This window comes from Sphaeramia orbicularis, chromosome 15 (genome assembly GCF_902148855.1).
Source record: "Sphaeramia orbicularis chromosome 15, fSphaOr1.1, whole genome shotgun sequence".
NCBI classification, from domain to species: Eukaryota; Metazoa; Chordata; class Actinopteri; order Kurtiformes; family Apogonidae; genus Sphaeramia; species Sphaeramia orbicularis.
In genome coordinates, this window is record NC_043971.1 from 41501830 (window position 1) to 41524928 (window position 23099).

General features: G+C 35.4%; 1 protein-coding gene across 4 annotated transcripts; it reads right to left on the reverse strand.

Annotated features, from left to right (window-relative positions):
• Window positions 1–586: 586 nt before the first annotated feature.
• Window positions 587–21137, reverse strand: cdhr1a (cadherin-related family member 1a). Of its 4 annotated transcripts, none has more exons than XR_003937484.1 (18): window positions 20957–21137; window positions 20335–20430; window positions 18894–19039; window positions 18732–18782; window positions 18559–18648; window positions 18372–18458; window positions 15583–15699; window positions 15214–15357; window positions 14940–15018; window positions 14738–14838; window positions 13352–13555; window positions 10729–10881; window positions 10442–10606; window positions 9404–9471; window positions 3902–4130; window positions 3569–3826; window positions 1147–1756; window positions 587–1087 (listed from the first exon to the last, which is right to left on the reverse strand). XR_003937484.1 is itself a non-coding variant. In XM_030155901.1 (18 exons), the coding sequence occupies exons 1-17, from the start codon at window positions 21015–21017 to the stop codon at window positions 1199–1201; spliced, it is 2607 nt and encodes an 868-aa protein (XP_030011761.1). In that variant the 5' UTR covers window positions 21018–21137; the 3' UTR covers window positions 587–1156; window positions 1189–1198. The 4 variants fall into 4 exon arrangements, 3 of the variants coding, with proteins under 3 accessions (XP_030011761.1, XP_030011760.1, XP_030011762.1); XM_030155901.1 differs by having other exon boundaries at window positions 587–1156; window positions 1189–1756; XM_030155900.1 differs by having other exon boundaries at window positions 587–1756.
• Between the last annotated feature and the right edge of the window lie 1962 nt (window positions 21138–23099).

The following is a 23099-nucleotide window of genomic DNA, read 5'->3' on the forward strand; positions in this document are numbered from 1 at the left end:
TGTAACTTTTTTCAAGTTATTCACATCTCTTTTTGTTTGTATAGTTTATAAATTAAAATATTTTCATAACTAAATGTTACATTTTTGCACTAAAACAAAGGGGGGAAAAAATTGGAGTTGTCTTTATTTCTAGGTTATTATGTTGTTATTTTACTGGTCCGGCCCACTGGAGATCACATTAGGCTGAGTGTGGAACCTGAAAGAAAATGAGTTTGACACCCTTGCTTTATTCAAACTCAAGGATGTTCTTGTAAATATTATGCATATTTAAGAATGTGGCCTCAGTGATCTCACGTCTGCATAATAGTCCTCATACCTGTACATGCATGAGCAGCTTCTCCTCCATCTCCAGGAGGGGGCAGTACAGTGTATGTCTGAAGGCTCTTTAGGGAGGTGATGACCTTCTATCTTAAAGCATTTGTTACGCAAGTGATAAACTTGGATAGTTCAAATACAGAGAGTGCAGACATTTTTAGATGATGTCTCACTGGCTGAATGAGAGTTTAAAGGCTAAAATCTGCTTTTTTAAGTCACATACTTACTGTTGTTAGCAGATCCATTCACATATTCATATAATACCATTAAATGAAATAACAAACATTGCTCTTTTATTAGTTATAAAAGACGTACAGGTGTTTTAACAGCATCTGCTTCAGAAAGACACGTCTGATGAAGCAGGTTTCCCATCATGGACAGTAAACAATTGGAATGCAGAGACATGTCGTGACTGCCGTAACCCAAGGCTCTAAACAGTTCTTTACACCTGCGCAGATGGATTATAGCTCCTCCACTTTGGTTCCCTTTCCTCTGGCTGATCTCTTTAGTCAGTTCAAGTGTCATGAAATCTCTTGTAAGAAGCTTGGTTTGATTCCAAATAAACTGTCTCTCTGGTTGAAAATCTGAATGGCTTCCCGACAAGGGATCTGAGGGCGAAGAACTTTAAGCCTCCACTTTGTCAACAAATACAGTAGTTTGAACAGATTTATGTTTACAAAGTGACACAGGAAAACATACTGAATGGCAATGAACTGAAAGGTGAAGTACATGAAAGATAGGGCGGATACATTAGACTGAAAATACACAGATTGTCTCACAGCCACACACACACACACACACACATACACGCACACACACACACGCACACACACACACACACCTACACATACACACACACACACACACATACACGCACACAGCACTATTGATGATTTAACCTCTTCTGCTCCAGTCTCAGTTTGAGCTCTGACACCAGTGCTTTGTTCACAGTGTCCTGTCTGGTCATCACTGGTTTCTTTCTGGGTTTGGGGGCCACTGTCGCTGATATGGTGGGTACTGCCCACTGTCTATCTCTGGGCACGTAGGTAGGCAGAGGAGGTGGCAAAAAGGGGGCACAGGGCGGTGGAGGCGGGGGCGACTGTCGCACAACATTGCTGACATTGTTGTTGTAGTTGATGTTGTCCATGACGGCCTCCGGCTCTGGCTCCTGCACCTCCTCTGTAACTTTGAATTTATCCCCAGAGTTTTCTGAACTCCTGAAGGGGCTTTTGAGCCAGGATTGTTGCTGCTTCCTCCTCCTGACACGGCGGTTGGGCAGGATCCGGTTGGACTTTTTGTTGCGCATGAACGTTGCAGTGGAGATGATGACTGTGACTATGACCATGAGACAAATGACACCAGCGAGTATGCCTAGGATTTGCAAAGGCTTGTTTCTACTCTGCATTATAAATGACGCCAAAGGCCCCCCATTGAGTTGGGTCTGTAAAAGAGCACAAGGAGAATTCACATCCATGGGAGTGAAATCAGAACTGTCACACAATCCACTGTATGTACTGCATGTGTTTCATTTGGCCAGAGAGATGTAAGAGCAAAACAAACTAAAAAAAAATCTGCACATTTTACTTTCTGTCAGTGTAACAAACTCATCAGGTGGATTTTTAGCCAATTAAAAGACAAAATAATATTTTTAAACTGCATTTCTCAAGACAAGATCAGAGAGGTTGACAGAAAAACCCTTTGCTGAGACCATTCAGCATTGCATTTAGGAATTTAAACATAAAACTATGTAATTTTGGCTAATTTCCATATTCTGGTAGCTTGTTGTGGTTGTTCTATCATAGTCTAAGAACTACATCAATTCACTGAAAACAGAAGAATGGGAAATGTTCAGAAGAAACTTCACATTGTGCTCATGTACTCTTTTACAGACACAACTTTAGATTCATACAAAATTCTTTGAAAGTAAATGCTAGAAATTCTAAGTATCACAGAGTCAAAACACCAGTAGTGCTGTGCTGATGATCTCCAGGCGGGCTACATTTATGACATAGACCTCCTTGTAATCTTTCTGATCTTGCCCTGAGACTGGATACGGGACTTTTTCACAGAGTTCCAGTATATAAGTGTTGAAATGATGATTGTCAGAGAAACGGCGAAGGTGACAACAGTCACACAAATCCCAAACACAGCCCCCGGACGCTTCCTTAGGCCCAAGAAGTATGAGAAAAATCTGGATTTGACCTGAAAACATGACAAGTGAATGTAAGTGAGAGCCAGGTCACTTACACAACTTCTACTTGAACAAATAAATGAGTGAAGGTAACATTACTGAGATGTCATACAAGCTGTTGTAAAGACAGTATCTTCATGTTCTGTATCACATGAAGTGTAAGTTGAAGGCTTCCTCTCTAATTATTTATTGAAGTATTATATTTGTGATTTCATTGCAAGTAACAGATGGAAAAAAAAAAGTAATGACTGATTCTCAGAAAATGGAGTAAAAAGATTTATTGTTAGAGTTTTAAACTCATTTCTGTCAATGTCCAATAACATTTAACTTCTTTTTTTTTTTTCCATTTGGAAATATAGAAAAAATAGAAAATGTAATTAAATTATACATAAATATTTATTTTTATTTCTATAAAATTTTCTTGAGAAAATGAAAAATTAAAAAGCAGAAAATATTTTTTATTCATTCACATGAAATGTCTTTATAAATCTGTCAAACATATAAAAGCCTAACTTTAAAAACCTGAATTAAAGCTTCCAATGCCATTTTTTCCATGTTTAATATAATATTTAAATGCTATGTAAATTTAGGATATATAATTTATATAATTAGAAATGTGCAGCTTACTAACTGATTTAAGAGGCAGAATGTAGCCTTTACACACTGTAGTTTCAGTAGGTATTAAATAAATAAATGTAATGTTGAAAAAAATTACTATTTTTTTTAGCATAGCGACATAGTCATGTTAGCGGTTACCATTAGCTAGCCAAACAGTGGGTGTATATTGCTAAGAGTAACATGAACTTTACATCTAACTAAAGGTTTTTCTCTTCACTTTGCCTTTAATGGACAGTTAGAGGTTTGATTTATGAGACTAATTTTTTTTTAAGTTAGCTAACTCCATTGCTGAGCTAATAGTAGCTAATGTTGCATAATGTTGCAGCTGCAGAGAAGCAGGAGAAATACACTGAGACTTGATTTTGCTGACATCAACAAATGATCAACTCCGTGCACATCTCCTACTTTGAACCTTTAACTTGTCACATGTTCGGTTAAACTTACGGCTTCAGTAATGTCGATCTTGACGACTGCCGTGGTGCTGAAGGAGGGCTGGCCTCGGTCTCTGGCCTGAACCACCAGTGACCACGTGGTGTCTCTCTGCTTGGTGATGTTCTGAATAATGGCCATGGACTTGATGTATGACTTGAGTATGATCTCCCCGGTGTCAGCGTTAATGTCAAAGATATTGATGTTTGGTTCGGCTTTCATGATGGCATACTCAATAACATTGTTGGGTATTTCTGCGTCGTCATCTACAGCCTGCGGATAAATGCAGTGTTTATGATTTTTTATTCTTAATGTTATCTGACCCATTAAATCATGAGTTCAGCGTACCTCTATTTTCACTGGGGCTCCAATCACCATGGTCTTCTCAAGGAAATTGTCATTGAATGCAGGTGGGTGGTCATTCAGATCCAATACGGTCACAAAGACTTCAGCCAGGCTGTACTTTCCCTCTGAGTCTTCTGCCTTCACATAGAAGTTATACTTGGACCTCACCTCTGCATCCAGGCTGGCCCATGGTTGGGTGTAAATGATGCCAGATGTAGGCTGGATCAGAAACCTGCAAATGGTGGCAACCTTTTAGATATTTTACCAAATAAAACCATGTTTTTGCACATTCTTAAATTGTACTTTTTACTTGGATCATATGTGACTGTGATGTAATACCCAAACACTCACATCCTCTGTAACAAACAGTAAAAACTAATCATTTTCCCCGGAGGCTTAACCTCCTAAGACCCAGGAAATGTCAGTAAAGTACAAGCTTTTTCTGTTTTTTATTAAATAAGTGCCTATATTGGAAGCATCATGATGCAACAGTTTTTTCAGATGCAGTCTTTAAAATTTATATGGAATGTCCTTTGTGGTGGACAGTTTTCTTTTTTTTGTTTAAAGCTGTGAAAATCTTGTCCACAAATGTGTAGAGAAAACCCATAGCTGGGTCTTAGGAGGTTAAAGAACATAAACCCACTCCTATTGAGACATTATTTTCTAACGTTTTCAATGACTAAAAGCCTAAACCTGAGTGGTCCCAACACTGGAATTGAGTACCTCTTTTCATTTAATGTCTCTTGACAATAATGTCAGTTTCCAACACAAGCAGGACAGTAAAGGGCTGAACATAAAACTGGTCTCTATGGTATTCCATCCTCAAAATGATGGCATTGAATGCCACAGTCCTCCAGCTACTTCAGTCTCTTGATCTTCTTATTGCCTCGATGGCCGACATTGTTAACCCATATCATTATTGGTCTTCCTGTTCCATCCAACCATCAAGTATCACTCTTTGTAGGTTGTTCTGTCTGGCAATATGGTCAAAAGATTTGCTTTTTTATTTGGATACTCTTAAACAGGCACAGTCTAGTGTTAATTCTCCAGATGACTTTCTGAGTGGTGACTCTTTCTGAGGTCACTGATGTTTCTGAAGTTGTTCTCAGGGTATACATTGAAAAGTGATAGTACACAGCCTTGTCGGACATACTAATTATAAGTTTCAAGTTTTAGTTGAAACTGGTACTGGCCTAATTTAGAGAGGTACTGTATGCTGTACTGCCTTGTAAGACAATGTCTGTTATTTAAATTTTTAAGAATGAATTAATTTTAGCCATGCATAATGACATCATCTATCAATATTCTGTGATTAAAGTACAAAATAAATGTTTTTTTGTTTTTCCACTTTTGAATATTCTTAAACATGATGATGCAGCAGTCAACTTAAAATTAAATATAACCTAATGAAATAGCAGAAATCTAATTTTATTTGTACATAACTGTATTCTTTGAGTGATGCTTAAGGTGGATTTATTTATTTATTTATTTATTTATTTATTTTTTTATTATTAGTGGTAGTTAACAAGACATTGTGGACAGAAAACCAACAACAAACAATAAAATAAATGTTAAATATTGTAATAATGTAAGTTTCATGATTTTTTTAAACAACATGTTAACAGCTATGCAAATATTTAGTCAATTTCAAATCTGTGACCAAATAATTCTGTGAAAAATGAAAGTACTGAAGGATGTTTGTGAACCAGTGTCAAAAATGTTACTAGCATGAATCTAACATACTTTGAGGTTTGGCTGTGTTTTTCTAGAGGAGTGTTCTTTGTGGTCTAGATACTTGTGAGAATTCAAGTTATACTGACATGAGACATAATAAAACGTCATCAAATGTACATTACATGACTTTGAAGTATTAGTGACTTAAAGATCCTGAAGAGTGTAACCAGTGTCTATAACCTTTTGCATTTGAGAGTTAACTGTATAGAACATCTTCAAGCTACAGTTTAATAATAGTAGCTCTGACACAGTGAAACATTGTTATAAATATACTAGAACAGATCACATATAGAGTGAGAGTGGAATAAGACTGTCTCACAAACACTTGTTTCTTGTGTGACTTTTAACAGTGCGAGGTATTTAGAAGCAAACAACAGTCTATTTTCATCCATCAAATCCTATTAGGAGATTAACAAAGACAGAGCAGCAAAAGATTGGACCGACATTACCTGTGGACTCTGAAGTGTCAGCATTAAAAGTACCAGGGAAGACAGAATGCTACATTACCATTACATTTAATTCTGCAGCACTTAACACCAAATGTAAAAGTTTCCAGGGGCATTTCAGGATAATCTGAAGCGACATACTTACAAATGGTTTGACCAAACCAATCTAAGCACTAATCTACAAATATAGCAAATCTCTCTGCTCTGTTTATTGTGGAAGTCCTTCTCTTCAAGGCCAAGTGACATCACGCATCAGCCTAACATAACCCTGAATCCGTACTGAGAAGTCCTAAAAAAACTCCACCCCTTAACCTTTTTTCGTAGAAAGTAGGTTGTTTGTCTGTCTGGTAAATCCCTATGACATTTAATGCCTCTTTAAAGACTTTTACAACTTTTCTGCTGTATGACCTAGAAAAGTTGTGTTTTTTACATTACAAAAATAATTTTAACCCATAAAGACCAAAACCATCTACTGATCTAAAATGCTTAATACCTGTTCATCCACTAATCCTATCAATACATGTAAATAATTGGTGTAAAATGCAGTTTGTCATCTTTTCATGGTCATCAGATTTGACCCATTTGGACATTCAGAGGCTCTGTTGTTACTGTGGAAACACTGTCATCTTCTACAACACTGACTCACCAGTAAAACCCATGGAGTTGGTGTTAGAAAAATATAATATTAGACTATATTCTGTAAACACCAGGTGTCCAGAGCATGAGTCATGGATGGGTTATGATGACATATTCTGTAAGAATGTCCAGACATATCCACTCAGGATATGTCTACCATTTCTTTACTATCTGCTTGTTTTCCATCCAGTTTGGGACCAGAGCAGCCTGCTGCCCTTGAGGAGATCAGGCCATAGTGTAGGTGGGAGAAGAGTACAAATGTGGTCACTGAACCCATGCATCACCGTGTTTTGAATACCTAAGCCAATGGTGAACTTGATCAACGTCATTATGTTTGGAGACTTGGACCAATGGTTGTAATATTCATGTTCTTTCATAAGATCTTAAACTTCCTGTTGTTAGTCAGTCAACTGCTGCATCTCGCTGTATGTACTTGATTCCTTGCAAGTAAAATCTTCTGATTCGAGAATCCAGTGACTCTGTCTTTTGTCTCAGCATGTATCACAGAATTTTTCTATCAGTTGGATCAATGACAGTGGATGGAGACACTTGTTTTATGTTCAGTTCATGATATATTCTGCTGAAAAAGTCATTTTTTTCTTCAGTTTTCTTTGTTTTCGATATAACCTTCAACTTTAATTTGAGGTGTTTATGATCATCTAAATAGTAAAATACATGATTTTCACAGAAATAAAGCAAAATACAGAGGATAATATTAGAATAAAGGGTGATAAATTGTTTAAGAAAAGTTAAAATAGACATTTGGGAACTGTCATAAAAGTAGCGTTGGGTCTATATGGGTTATGATTGAAATAAATAGCTGATGGTTACAAGAGTAAAGTGTGAACAGTTAAGGAATTCATTGTGAGCTGTATCTATTGGCATAAAAGAGAATGTATTTGGTTTAACTGTGAGGGTAAGAGAGAACACAGTGTCCAGAGAACCTTTTCTCTCAGAGGTTAGACATCTATTGGAATCCTAATAAAAATGAAGACTGAGAGAAAAGCCAGGAAATCCAAGAAAAAAATGTAGAAGAAAATAACAACTGCAGGCAGATGTGTATAGTTGCAAACTGCAGTAGGATACACACTAATAGAACCTTGGTCTGCTCATATTTCTTGGTCATTTAATATGTTTTGTGTAAATCTGACATTTTTATGAGCAGCATAAGGATCAAGAAAATAATGCTGAGTGATTTGTTTTGGTAGATCTATAATATACATGACATAAGCCCTGAAGAATCAACATAATACAGTAAAAACGCTTTTGTACCATACTAAGAGTTTTTTACAAGGAAACACTGTAGGGGTCTTTAAAAAATTATAGGTATACTTCGCATATTATTATTAAATATTTAGATGTTTTATTAGCTTATGTCAGCATGAGCAGACATAATGGTAACTAGATACTTTCAGCAAACCAGAAATATTCTCCTGTGCAAAAGCATATACAGGATACTACATGCAGTATATGACACAGAGGCAGACTGGACTCCTGCATCATGTTGTTTCAGGGATTTGTAGGATTTTTCAGTGTCTTTAGATGCAGCAGGTGGAGTGATTTATTGTATGTATTATATTTGGGGAAAGCAGTCGTAATAAAATTATTTCCATCTCAATTTTTTTTTTTTTTCCTGTTGTTTCAATCCTATAGACATTTTTAAACACTGTAAACCCTCTTATTTTCTAATTTACTGACATTTTGTATGCCAGATGGGAGACCTTGGAGGACAGTTGAAGATCACTGACATAGAGACATGGAAATGTGAGCACTTTGAAAAGAGAATTAGGTTTTGATATACTATACTGAAACTGAATATGCACCATAGAATTAGCATTGTACAGGGTGTCCCATAAGTCTCCATACATAGGAAAAAATAAACGTTTCTTGACATAAACCATTTTTATTTATATAATATGCTCTATATGACTGCCATTTTGTCGGGAACACATTTCAATGCGTGTCCTCCACTGCTGAAGAACTATAAAGAAGAAATATAAAGAAATACATGTTAGAACCATATGTATTATGTCTCCTATATATGGAGACTTATGGGACACCCTGTATATAATATTAAGTAAGAGTAGTATATTATAAGAATCACTGTTGCGAGGAGTTACGAGTAACCCCTATGACAAAAAATATTGTCTACTGCTTTCTATACTCTTGGACAAAATAAAGCTAGTTTTGCTGGTTATGTCCTAAACTTATATCATTTTGGAATAATGTATATTCAGCAATTGTTAAGATATTGGGTTATGCAATCCCTAAAACATGCTTGTTGATGTATTTCGGATGTATTATTGGTACTAATGTAAGAAAAATTAATAGGTATTTGTTTAAAGTACTACTAGCAGCCTGTAAAAAGGCTATTACAAAAAATGGTGCAGATTAGAACCTCCTACAACTAATGACTGTAGATAAATTGTCAGTGGAATATTTGAGATGGAGATTCTGACTCATAGATTGATGACTCAAGAAGAGCAGTGTCATGATAAATGGAAGAAATGGACAATTTTCATTTCAGCAGCACATTACTAAAACCAATTGTTAATCACAAAGGTTTCTTATGGTCAGTGCATCCCAAATGTCCCTTATGTTTGTTTTGTATTGTACAGAAATCAAACAAGTAAAAATAAAGTAAAAAAAAAAAAAAAAAAAAAAGCTAGTTTTGCACTCTTATACTCACAAATCAGCCCCTGATCCGTAGATGGAATACTTTACTTCACCCCAAGGTCCTGAATCTGGATCTGTTGCCTAAAAAAAAAGAATAAAAAAGACCATTTTAGCTCTTCAGTGCATTGTAAAGCTTTCACAAGTGTTAGCATAATCTACTTCAATATAGTGTACAAAAAACCAAAACAAAGCAAAAAAAACAAAAAACAAAAACAAGATTGTCTTTTTCTCATTTATACTCAACAGTTTAATAAACATATAATATGATAAGGTTGGATTTTTGTTCCCTAAACCGAATAAGCAAAAGCAGGATTGCCTGTTATAATGACTGAAAACATCTATTCTATATTGGAACCTGATGTTACAGTGGTCAGTTATAAAAAGGCTGATATTTTGATGTCACAGGGACCATCATCATTATCATCATCATCATCATCATGGTATCAGCTAATCTGTCTGTCACTGCAGGGATGCCTGTTCACCGTCTCCGTGTGTCCAAGGTCACTTGTCGGCTGTTCTTTTATCTGATTGAAATTGCCTGGGATCAAGGCAACGAGCCCCTGCAGTGTTCACGCAACACCAGGATTTATGAGTGAGCCTCCCTGTATCTGTGCTTGTGCCTCTGCAGGACTGATAAACCAAAGGGCAAATGATAAAAAAAAAAAAAAAAAAACACATTAAAGATGTCACAATATATCTCTGCATCTGTGAATTAATTGAAAATCCCTACAACATTTCAGTGCTATTTTCATGCATGTTTTTGTGCGGCAGCTGCATGCGCTTCAAAGCATTACAGAAAAAAAAAAAGACAGAAATCTGGGATTCTGGTGTTACACAACAAAATGAAAGTGATAGCCATCTGGCAGCTTACCTCGCCTAGCTTTTATCTACATGTTTTACACATATTATCCCACCCCACCTCCCCCTAAAAAGTCTACATTTAGGGAATTAATGGCTCTCATGGGTATTTTGTTCAAATCAGAATTCCTCTTTAGCCCACAGTGACGTACATTGGTGATGCATGTATTTTTAGACGTGGATGTGCACTCACCGTTACTGTCACAACATTGGAGCCACCAGGTGAGTTTTCGGGAATTCTGGCAATGTAGTAATCCAAGGCGAATTTAGGAGCATTGTCGTTGGTGTCGAGGAGATGAATGACGATGTCTGCTGTGGCACTGAATCGCTCTGGTGTATCAATCTCAACAGCAAGTAACTAATGCAGGACAAAGAAATAAATGAATAAAAACATGTGCATTTGTGGGTTTTCAGTGAAATGTGATGTTGCAGTTTCTCGGTCCGAAGACAAAAAGATATGAAACAGTTAATTCATCCAACCTTGTATGTGAGGAAGTGGTTTTTCTCATAGTCCATAGCAGCAGAATCTTCAACTAAGATGGTGACCTGGGCCTCATTGAGGACAGTCTGAGGAACAACACGTAGCATCCTCCCTGGTCCAATCAGTCTTAGGTTAAATTTTGCATTAGCACCCTGTTAAGTGAAGAAAAAGACTGTTATATGTACAATAATATGATCTAAACCACGGGTGTCAAACATACAGCTCATGGGCCAAAGGAGGCCACCTAAGGGTCCAATCCAGCCTATGGGATGAATTTATGAAATGTAAAAATTACACTGAAGATATTTACAATCATTTAATTTCAGGTTCCACATTCAGACCAATTTAATTTCAAGTGGGTCAGACCAGGAAAATATGATCATAATAACCTACAAATACTGACAATTTTTTCTCTTTGTTTTAGTGTAAAATAGCGAAATTAAGTGAAAATATTTACATCTAAAAACTATCCTTTAACAAAAAATGTGACTGGCCTGAACAAATATGAGCAAAGTGTAATTTTATCAATATTCTGCATGTTACTAAATGTTTCATATATTTGTAGATCCACTGTGATCTGGAAGTTGTAATGCACATGGAAATGAGAATCTGAGATACAATATTGTAAAAACTTTCACTAATTTTTTCTCAAGTGTTTATGAATATGAATATTTGAATAATAATGTAATGTAATTTTACTTTTGTACACTAAAATGACGGTGTAAAAATGGAGTTTATGTTATGTTTTACATGGTTGTTTTTTTTTTAATTTTATTTTACTGGTCCCCCCCACTTGACATGATATTGGGATGAATGTGGCACCTGAACTAATCTCATCATTTTATTTGGAAAATTTCATATACACAAAAATAAATATACCAAAACACACCCAAATTTTAAAGTCTTTCTGATGGTATTTGAAAAACATATTAAATCAATGGAATTTATCTTTAACAAAAAAAAACCAAAACACTAACACCCTGGCAATTTATAAAGAATTCTTTAAAATGGACTGAACTTAACTTATTCTCTGATGTAGTTATTTATTTATTTTTCTTAGATCTGTATATTTTAAGTTTTTATTATTATTATTTGTCTATTCTTCTTTGTGTATCTAAGTCTTTACATTATTTTAATTTATTTGTTTAGATGCTTTTTCCTCTTGACATCTTGATGTTTGTTCAAAATTTCTATGTCTTGTATACCTATATATAGGGTATATTAAAAAAAAACTATACATTTTGAAAAATTACCCCCAATTCCGCATTTGATAATTTTTGGAATTTTCTTTTATGGACGTCGGTAGGTAGGGGATTGGTGGATATTTGTCCAAATTTAAAGACTCAGGTTTTCACGCATGAGTGAGCAGGGGCAAATTGTGCAATCCAAGTTAAAACTGGTTTTCGTGAAGTAGCGGTGGGATTTAAATCCAATCAAAGGTCATGGGAGGGAACAATGGGCATCCATCTTGTTTTCCACAAAATTGCCAGGTTACAGCATTAACACTTTGGCCACCATGTCAATTTCATTTCTTTACCCATGGCAGCTGTTCCTACCTTTCAAAGTTAATTCAACTTGTTTAGGCCTGAAAATGTCACTGAGGACAGGCCAAGTTAGGGTTAGGGTTTGGGTTAACCCTGGACCTGTAAATTTGGACAAATATCCACCAATCCCCTACCTACCAATGTCCATAAAAGAAAATTCCAAAAATTATCAAATGCGGAACTGGGGGTAATTTTTCAGAAAGTATAGTTTTGTTTTGTTTTGTTTTGTTTTATACACCCTGTATTTTCAATAAAGTTGAAAAACAAACAAACAAACAAACAAACAAACAAAAAAATCAGTGACTGAAACAACTAAAAAAAAAAAAAATGTGGCCCCTGAACTGAAATAAGTTTGACACCCCTGATCTAAACCATCCATCCATTGTTGTGAATCACTGAGTCCTCATGAGTGCTGTAGATGACAGCAGGGTATGCCTTGGACGTGTCACTAATATAATACAGGACGGCACAAAACTATTTATAGTGCTTTACATTCATACTAATTTACCTTTGTTAAAATTGCTGAGTACATACAGTTTAATCCCTATTCCATTCAATCAACTACAAAGCTTTTTATTAATATATATGTAACAAAGGTCAAGAGGGAAATCAATAGGGTATCAGTTGCAGCAGAAAAACACGATACCATGACCTGATGTTGTAACAGTATTAAAGAACACATTAGGTTAAAATCAGTCATTTAATGTGTTCATACAAGGAGCTGGAAGAACAGAGACTTGCATAAGCTGGCAAATGGCAAATAAGGAGCACCTTTTAATTTGTGCAGGCTTACTGTCACAGCCTATTTATGCAATTTCAAAAGGATTGCGGGTGATAATGGCAGGCTTAATGTCATTTCACAGAGGGAAAGGCACACAGAAGCTTGAACAAAATGTTACAGCACTGGGAATGTTGATTGAATCAGTTTCACATTATGCCTGAAAATGAGTGTTGTTGCATAATAGTAAACTAGTGTTCTTGTCTCCAGGATGGCTGCGTTTAAAGGCAGTAATGTTTGAGGTAAAAGGTGACAGCAGTTCGGTAAATATCAGTGGAAATGTTTTGAGTGTTATCTCACTTGGTCAGAGTCGTTGACTGTGATTTTCAGCCCCCTGAGGATCTCTCCCTCTGGTGGGTGTTCGTACATGGTGAGCTCGAATATGTTCTGAGGGCCGTTCTCGCCGTAAAAGGTGGGAGGATTATTGTTCAGATCCACCACCCGGATGACCACACTGGTCACCGTGTAGTCCATGAGTGTGCCTTCAGGGCTGACTTCTGATGCCTGAGAAAAAAGATAAAAGACTTTACAAGCAACTTTTTATATTTCCATAATTATAGTATCAAATGCATAGGCCAGCGGTTCCCAAACTTTTTTGGCTTGTGACCCCATTATAGCATCGCAAATTTCTGGTGACCCCAGACATTCTAATTTGAGAATTTTTTTCACTAAAATTTTTTTTTTTTTTTGATCATGTAATAGTTTTCTATACTATGTTGCAAATAAACATCAATTTTAGACACATTTAGGCTATATAATGTATATTATTATGGATTTGAAAGATAAACAATACCACAGTGCTTCAGTTTCACCTTCAGTTCATCATGCGTTTTATGTATTGTCTCTCTCAAGTCACCATATGTTTTTTTATTAGTAATTTTTTAAAGTTTTTTATTTTTATCAATAACTAGAAATTTCAGGCGACCCTCATTTGAATTCCAGGCGACCCTACATGGGGTCCCGACCTCAAGGTTGAAAAGCACTGGCACAGACCCAAAATAAGCCTTAAAGACAAACTTTTGGGTTGAATCATCTTAGTTTAATTAGACTTTTTACACTTAGCCTATGTACACACCTATATGACAACATACAAAATAAACAATATATGACCACTTATAAGACAGACATGCCTTTCTGGTTCAGATATTTCACTCCAATTTTAACATGAAAAACTGGAAACTGCAATCCATTCAATAGAATATAATATCCCATAAAAAATCTTTAAACCAGATTGGTGTTCTGAATATTATCTTGCTCATGCATTTAACATTTTGGCCAGACGGATGACTGAAAAATGTTATAGATGCCTTCATGATACTAAAAATATAACTATAAGTATATTAATTTTGTTTATAATAGAGTTTATGTTCTTTTGCTGCCAAATGGTTCAGTCTATTCAATATTAAGTCAATTGTGTTTTGATGAAGAATGCCTCTAAGATGAACTAATTTGTGTCATTTTCGCAGAGGAAGGAGCTCATAAAGAGTTTTCATTTTCTATATATTTAATTTCACTTATAATGTGGTTCTCACTCCTTGACATGTTTTTCTTCATATGTTAGGTCAAATGTCATCAGATTGACTTATTATTTTAAAGTTTAGAGATCATTAATTACTATTACTTGTAAATAAAATCAGGTGAATAAAGTTGATTAAAAACACAGTAACTTTATGTTGTGCATCTTACCCTGACTTTAAGGTTGTAGATCTCTCTCTTCAGGAAAACTGGATGTTTCACAAGCCTGATACAACCGCTGGTTTTATTAATGCTGAACACACCGTCTTCATCTGCAGATGCAAACGTCACACATTTAGGAGAACTCCAGAACTTCCAGGATTCACACTCTCATATATTCTTCTTCTATTTTCTTTCCAATAAAAATGCTTACCTTCATCAAATGAGTAAGTGATCGGATTTGGATTACCAGCATCACCATCTTTGGCAACAACAGCAAATATTTCAGATCCCTGGGCAAAGATTAGAACAGAGTTTTTGTTGGTAAATCACTTGTAATGTCAGACACGCTTAACTGGAGGTATAAAAATAAAAATGAGAAAAAATACCTGATAAAGGACAAAGAAATGACTAATTGCATATTTGCTGATTAATAGAATGACATAAGATGTAAAAGTTCAGCAGATACATGTTTAGTTCATACTCACAGGCATTGACACTTCATAAACATATCCAAAGTATGGTGTCCCAACGAAAACTGGTGGAGTGTCTTGAGCGTCGATCACATTGATTGTCATTGTGGCAGAAGATGACAGAAACTGCTCCTTTCCATTAAAATTACCACCACTATCCTTTAAAAACAAAAGTCATGTCTATTTTAAATACACAAACTAGCAAATCTCCTAATCTGCTAATAAAATAGCCACTAATATAAAGAAAAGCAATGTTTTACTCACTTTACTAGCTGAACATAAGTTAAATACGCATTCAATGTCTATTTATTAGGAGAGTGTTCACTGACTAATTATTTATCTGATCATATTTGTTCATTAACTTCATTTTTGTTTTGTTTTTACCTTGGCTATTACAGTAACAAAATGTGTCTTGGTTTTCTCATAATCCAACATTTCCCCAGATCTGATACGAAGGATGCCACTATGTCTGTCAATGGTGAACAAACTGAACGGTGGATTCTGTAACGAGAGAACAGAGATGAAAACCGTGGGTTTAATAAACACAAACAAACACACAAATGAGGTCGCATAAGTAAAAGCCTGCCACTAAAGCCCCTGAACCACACTTACAACCACCACTCACGTGAGATCTCATGAAAAATGGTCAGATGGCTGCAGAAAAAGACACTCAACAAGCATTTGAATTAGGCCACATCCCGCATAACATACATCCCTTTTGTCCATCTGGATGCAAAGAACCCATATGGTCAAGGACAGGACAGGCAGGTGAAAGCTGTTGAGTCCAGATGTGAGTCGTCACAGTCGCTCCAGGCCAGCTGTTCTATGGTCCTAATAGCCCAAAGTGCAAACTAACATTTCCTGCCAACCCCTGCCAAAGCAGCCCTCTAAGCCTCCGGTACCTGACACAAATGTAATTGTTATTAAATCCCCATCCTCCTCAGCATACGCAGACAAACGCACCAGCATACTATCAAATGACCATGAATATATCATATTAGAAAAATGTCATGAACAGCCATATTGTTTACATATTTACTGACTATTCCAACATCCAAACACTATTGAATCAAATCCATTTTGATAAACACAGAGCAAAATAATATCAACAATAACACTCACAAATAACATTAACTATAAGCGGCAACACACCATCATTAACCCTTTCATGCACGAATTATAAGAATATTAATCAAGATTTTTTTTTATTCCTTTTTAGGCATTTAACCCATAAAGACCCAGTGCTACTTTGGTGGCAGATCCAAAATATTTTTTTCTCTATAGGTAACTTTTCTTAAGTGATTTATTGCCATTTATTATGACATTGTCCTCTGTATTGTCCCTTTTTTTCAGTGTACATCAAGTATTTTCCGATATTTAATTTACTAATTATGTCGATGTTCATAAAAGCTCAGATTAAAGTTGAGGGTTATTATATCAAAAACAAAGAAAACTGAAGAAAAAGTGACTTTGTCAGAAAAATATAACATTAACGGAAAATAAAATAAGTGTCTCCATCCACTGTCATTGATCCAAATCCATGGGTTTTATCGGTGAATCAGTGTTGTAGAAGATGATGGTGTTTCTGTGTTCACTACGAAGCCTCTGAACGTCCAAATGGGTCATATCTGATGACCATGAAAAGATGATGAACTGTATTTTACAACAATTATTTACATGGATTGGTAGGATTAGTGGATCAGAAGTTATTAAACATTTTACATCAGTAGTTTTTTTGGTCATCGGTGGCTGTTTGGGTCTTTATGGGTTAAAAACAATGAGATTATTATTTTTTTTATGTAGCTATTTTTCATGGAGTTGCAAAAATGTGTGTTTAATTTTTAATGTAACGAAATGTGTATTTACTGATATACTGTGTGAAAAGTATGAAATGAAGACATTAAATGTTGCTAATTTGATGTTTTCTCACATTCTAATATACACTACAAACAAAAAGTTATGGATATTTAAAATTCTGGGGGCTATTTTTTTCAGTTGGGATTTTTGCAAAACGCTTTTTACTTTTTTGTGTGTGAATTGAATTGAAACACATTTTTTAATGACCAGACATAGTTTTATTTACAAATGGCAAAAATGACCAAAAAAAAGACAAAAAAAAAAAAAAAAAAAGAAATATCCTTAACTTTTTGTTTGTTATGAACTCCAATACTAGTCACTTCATGGAGATAATATGCCAAAAAAATAAATAAATAAAATTTGTTGTTAATTACAGTCTAATAACAATAACAATAACAAGGAATTGATTTACACTCAAACATGTTGATTTGGTTTATCAAGAACAGCCAAGTTACAGTGATATTATCAATTGCAGTGTATTGTGTCAGCTGATATTAAACTAAAACAACAAAATCCATGAATATACAAGAGAACAGCTGTAGAGTAACTGTCCACTGTAGTGACCACTATGCACGAAAGGGTTAACTAATAGTCCGATACAGATAAAACAAATAATTCACATGTTAACTTCCACAAAGTCTCTTTTTTGCATTGTTTTCATCTTGTTATGTCTTTTAGGTCATGCCATATTGTGGCTTTTGCATTGTTTCATTCATTCAGTCATTTTAATTTTGTTGCACTTTCTTTTGTCTTTCATGTCATTTTTGTGTTGTGTTTTGTAAAGCATTTTTTTTTTTGTCTTTTTGCATCTTTTACATTATGTTCATCCTATGTTTTTTCCTTTGTTTTTGTCTGTTACATCTCTTAGGTTGTTTTCATCTTGCTACATTTTTTTTTTTTTTTTTTTACAATATTGTCCACTCATTACATCTTGTACAGTTTTTTTTTTTTTAGTTCTATACTTCACATCATTTTTGGCTCTTAAGTTGTTTTTGTCTTTTTCTTTTTTTTTTTTTTACATTCTCTTCATCTTGTGAAGCAATTTTTTTTCTTGTTTATGAAATCTTCCACCAAATACTCTTGTATTTCAATCAGGAAAAGGATCAAGCGTGTCCTTTTACTGTCATGTAGTTTATTCAGCAAACTGGTGACCCAGTAAAAACAGCTGTGGAACCCATTTTGCATCCCAACCCTAAGGCAGTTCTAAATGTTTCATGTTGTTGTTATAATGTTTCTATGAATATATGTAAGTTACACAACACATGTTACAGATGTCATAAGTGGATGTCGGAATCCATAAGTCCATCTTGTGTTACCTGAAGGTAGTAGGTGATGGAGCCGCCAGAACCTGTGTCTCTGTCCACTGCCTCAACTTTATAAATGCTGCTTCCAGGAGGTGTTGTCTAACATATATATAAACAAAAAACAAAAAACAAAAGAATTAAAATGAGATATCACAAAAATCAGAATGTACTTTTCACTGTGTTCTTCATTTTGCCTTACCTCCAGCACATCTATGATTGCAGGCATGTTCTGAAATTCAGGTTTCTCATCATTTGCATCCATAACAAATATTGTGACTCTTTCCACAACCTGAAAAGAAAAATAAACACACCTTAAATCTCCACAGAAAACTTTGATTCATCTGAAGGGTAGGTTAATTTCACAGTAGATACCTTGCTTATTCCATCTGTGATACTGACGAGAACATCAATAGAGTCTTGTTTCTGTTGAGGTGGAAATAAAAATGCAACATGTAGGTAGTTAGAAATAAAAATAGAATTATTGCTGTACGTTTGGAACATTAATTTGTTATATTGATCAAATCTGAAGTATACCTCTCGGTCAAGCTTTTCAATCAATGTGATGTTTCCAGATATCGGGTCGACTCTGAAATATTCCTTGGACCCTGGGTCAAAGGAGAGGCCGTACCTCACCTCGTGGCCCTCGGGGTCTGTACCATTGAGCTGATAGATCTGTGTACCTGAACAGAGACGTTACAATGAAATCACATCAGGTTCAATTCAGATATTTGAAAAGAAGAATGGATTTAGGCTGTTAGAGCAAGATTCAATGTATATTGTAAGACCGGATAAATTGAGTTTACTTAAAAAATCTGAGGTAACTCGTTGCCTAAAAAATGCAAGTAATGAGTAATGAAAACTTGAGTGTATTAAACTTAAATGCTTGATTTGAATGGAATTGCTATTTTAAGTACAACACACTGAATGCCAAGTTCATTTAACTTAAAATCTGTTGAAATGTCAGTTGCTTTGTATAATCATTAGACTTAATATCATCAGTTCATTTTATTAGATTTCAATTTGATTTAAATTAAAATCTTTTGCAATATAAATGAATTTGTCTAATTTTTCAACTTAATATATTGTAGCATAGATGAAAGTTGGGCAGGAAGATAGTTTAATTTAATTTGCCAGTACAGAAAATGCTTTTAACTTGTCAAAGCATATCAATTTCCATTACGCTTGAACAATTACAGATGAACAGTAAATCGATTGTTCGGCCTATGGCTCTCATTCATGGTGCAGCTCCAAAAAAATACAAAGACAAACACAAAAAGGCCAATAAACACTGCCATACACACATTAAATCCAAATTAACACTAACACCACAATCCCGCTGAACCCCTGCACATAAAAAAATAACACATTTTCAACAACATGCCCAATACCCACAATGCAATGCAGAGATAAAAAGGTGTGGTCATGACTAAAACTTAGTGATCTAAAGCCATTCAACTTAAACTTTTTTGTACTTTCAACTATGTCTACAAATTAGTAGAATATACTGAACATTTTATTGTAATGTCATAAAACTTACATAATTTAAGTACATTGTAATTAAAGAATTTTAGTAAATACAAATTCCAGGCTCACGGTGTATGTGTGTCCATATAAAATATAGGAGTTTGACGTTCAGTGTCAGGCAAACATGCAGATCTGTGATTTGAAACAGACCAGATTGAGACACACAAAGCAGCATATTTGCACCCGGACTGTTGGAAGGTATAGTGGGACATCTGCACCACAACCACAGCCAGCTAAATGTCCCTCACATCAACAGGTGGCACCAGCAGATGAGCACGTTAGCATAAGTATGTACCTGCCACACAACATCTGGTCATCTATCTAAGACTATTTGACATCTTGGTCTTGCAGATGTTGGCGACTACAACATGCTGTTTTGTTGTCATCATTTGTTGTGCCAAACTATTAGACGTCTGAACTAGATGGTGTGTGTGTCAGTGGTGCAGCTCACCAACAGGTGTGTCCTCAGAGAGGCTAAACAGAGCCAGGTTCCCATTTTGGCTGTAGGGCCCATTGTCGTAGAAATAGGGAGCAAAGTCTGCACGTGCTGAGGAGAAACATCAGGCCAAAATTAATACATAACTAAGGTTCTCAATGTGGTCATGGGTTTTATGTAATTCCCCTTGACTGCCTGGACTGTGTGTAACGCCCCCCTGCTTGTTTGTCAGTTTCTTTGAATGGGATTAAAGGTGAGTTGCGTCAGTGTCCAAAAATACATTTCTATACATAGATATTAGCTCTTTTACAGGTTGTGTGTAATGTCTCACTCATCTAAATTAAAATATTGACTTTTATTTTAATATAGCTCTTCTTTTTTACATTGGTGGAAATAACTTTTGTAAACAAATGGCATGATCAGTAGCAGAGGGGATTAAATGTAAAACTGACTATACTGCATATGAGGAAACAGACAAGTTAGAATAGGTATGAATGCAGTAAAAACAGAGTAACTGTCAAAAACAACGTGACAGATTTTAAATCATCCACAACGAGGATCATAAATACATCTGACTACCATTTAGGTCTCTGTCACAGCAACAACCAAAACAGAGAATCAACAAGTGAAAACTTACCCAAGCAGGCGTGCACACAAACAAAAAGCAGTGACAATTGTAAGATCTTTACATTCTTCATCCTAAAGAATGAAGTCGTGAAATCGCACCATGAAGAGGGCTCCGTGAGAGAGAGTCCCGTACATGAGAGACAGCTTTCCAAAGTGTTTATGGGAGATGAAGAAGGTCGAAGCAGATGCTTACATGCTAATCCAATGACACATCTTAAGAGACACTCCTGGGCCCCTGCACCGACTCTGTAACCAATCCACAGGGGGTGATGCTACTAGGCTCCTCTGCAACCTTACAGGTATATCCAAATATATTTAATTTAGATGCTTTCGCAGAGAATAAGAGCAACTTGCTAATAATAATATTTATTCATGGACTGGATTCGTTGATCTGATAGTTACAAAGTAGTCCTTTTGAGTTCACAGCTGTCATATTATAGGTGTTTTAAGTAATTTCACAGCCTGATTGTAACATATTATAATGTTAACTTCCACGTAACACATTATTTTTTTATTAAAATGTCTTAAAGGATTTAGGACTGATAGTGTAGGAGCCTAAAAATATAATTTAATTCAAGCAATTTGCAACATTTTACTATTGTTTTCATGATGGACTGTAACAAATATAAATTGTATCATGTCATGTGTCTCTGCTGTGTCGTGCTGTCATAATAAATAAGTAAATAAAAAATATGTATGTTAAATGCCATTTCTAACTATTGTGGACAAATAGAGGGATTAAAAAGACAAAGAGTCCAGTGGTCAGTGTTTCACCCACATTGCCTATAATGCCATCTGCTATGCACTCAACAAACATCTGTTGCATTAGGAGGAAAAAAAAAACATAAAACTCTCCTATTTACTCAATTAAACAAATCTGCCAGTACAAATGATGATGTGGATGTAAGCAGTGAATGATCTGATGAGGTCTATGCGAAAAAAGTGAAAGTACTGACTGTAGTGACGTACATGGGGTCAGTTTCTTCCATTACTGCACAGTTAGGTCACGATTACTGATGACAAGCATGACTTCTGATGAAAAAGAGATTTAATTTGCATTGTTTTTCTTGTCAGCTACATCATGTGTGTCTGAAATCACTGTAATTAAAAGCCTCTTTAATTATATTACACTTTTCAATAGTATTTTGGGCACCAAAGCTGGCTAATCTTCTTGTATAATAATCTTATTTACAACCGGGGTGTAAACAATTGTTGGATGATATTAACTCAGCATCCTCTGAAACCCTCACCCCTGTCTCATCTGTCTGTTATATCTTCATTTTTGATTTTTATGTTACTTTTTACATAGCATTCAAACTAAAATTATGACATTTAAGGCTTTTACCTCAATGCATGTGTAGCATTTCTAAACATAGCACTTTTTAGTGCTTCACAGAGAAAGGGTACACTTATAATTTAAAAAATACTGTATATAAATGTCATTCTCTCACATTGACACACTAAGTACTATTTTCAAACAATAGAACAGTCTTAGAGCTGTAGCACTATTAAGGCATGTTTCATGCAAGAGGATTTACACATATGAATAAACCTTTTAAAGCCCATTCTCTAACGTTAAAATGAAATGTACTTTTTAATCTGTGAGGCAGAGGTTGATGTATGCACTTTTGTCAGTCACAAGCAGGAAAAAGGGCCAAGAACATCAAAAAGAGAACAGTGTCATTTCATTTATTTAACTTTAACCATAGTGAAACTGTCTTTATAGGGAATACGCACGGACACAAAAGAGAACAAGCGTGTAATGCCTTATATGCAGAATATGAGAACGTTTAGCACAGGTGTCATTAAATATAGACAGTGTTCAGTGTTAAAGATCACCTGTCGAGTGACTTTTTGTGTCACGGCAGTGGCTTCAGGTTTAATTCTCATGGCATTGGCAGATGGCAGGCTGAAAGATTAACCCACTGTGCTCTAATCCCTTCTCATCTTGTAATGCACAGTGACTGTCTGTGGTCACATAGGGTCCATCAGACAGAAATATAAAGCACAATTAGTGCACACAATGTTGTCACATCAACATCCATGTTATAGATGACATGCAATGTCAGGTTCACAAAACTGACCTTCATTGTAATCATGTGTCAAAGTGAATGGAGTTACTGGACTTTACAGAATGTGCGGATTTGTATCAT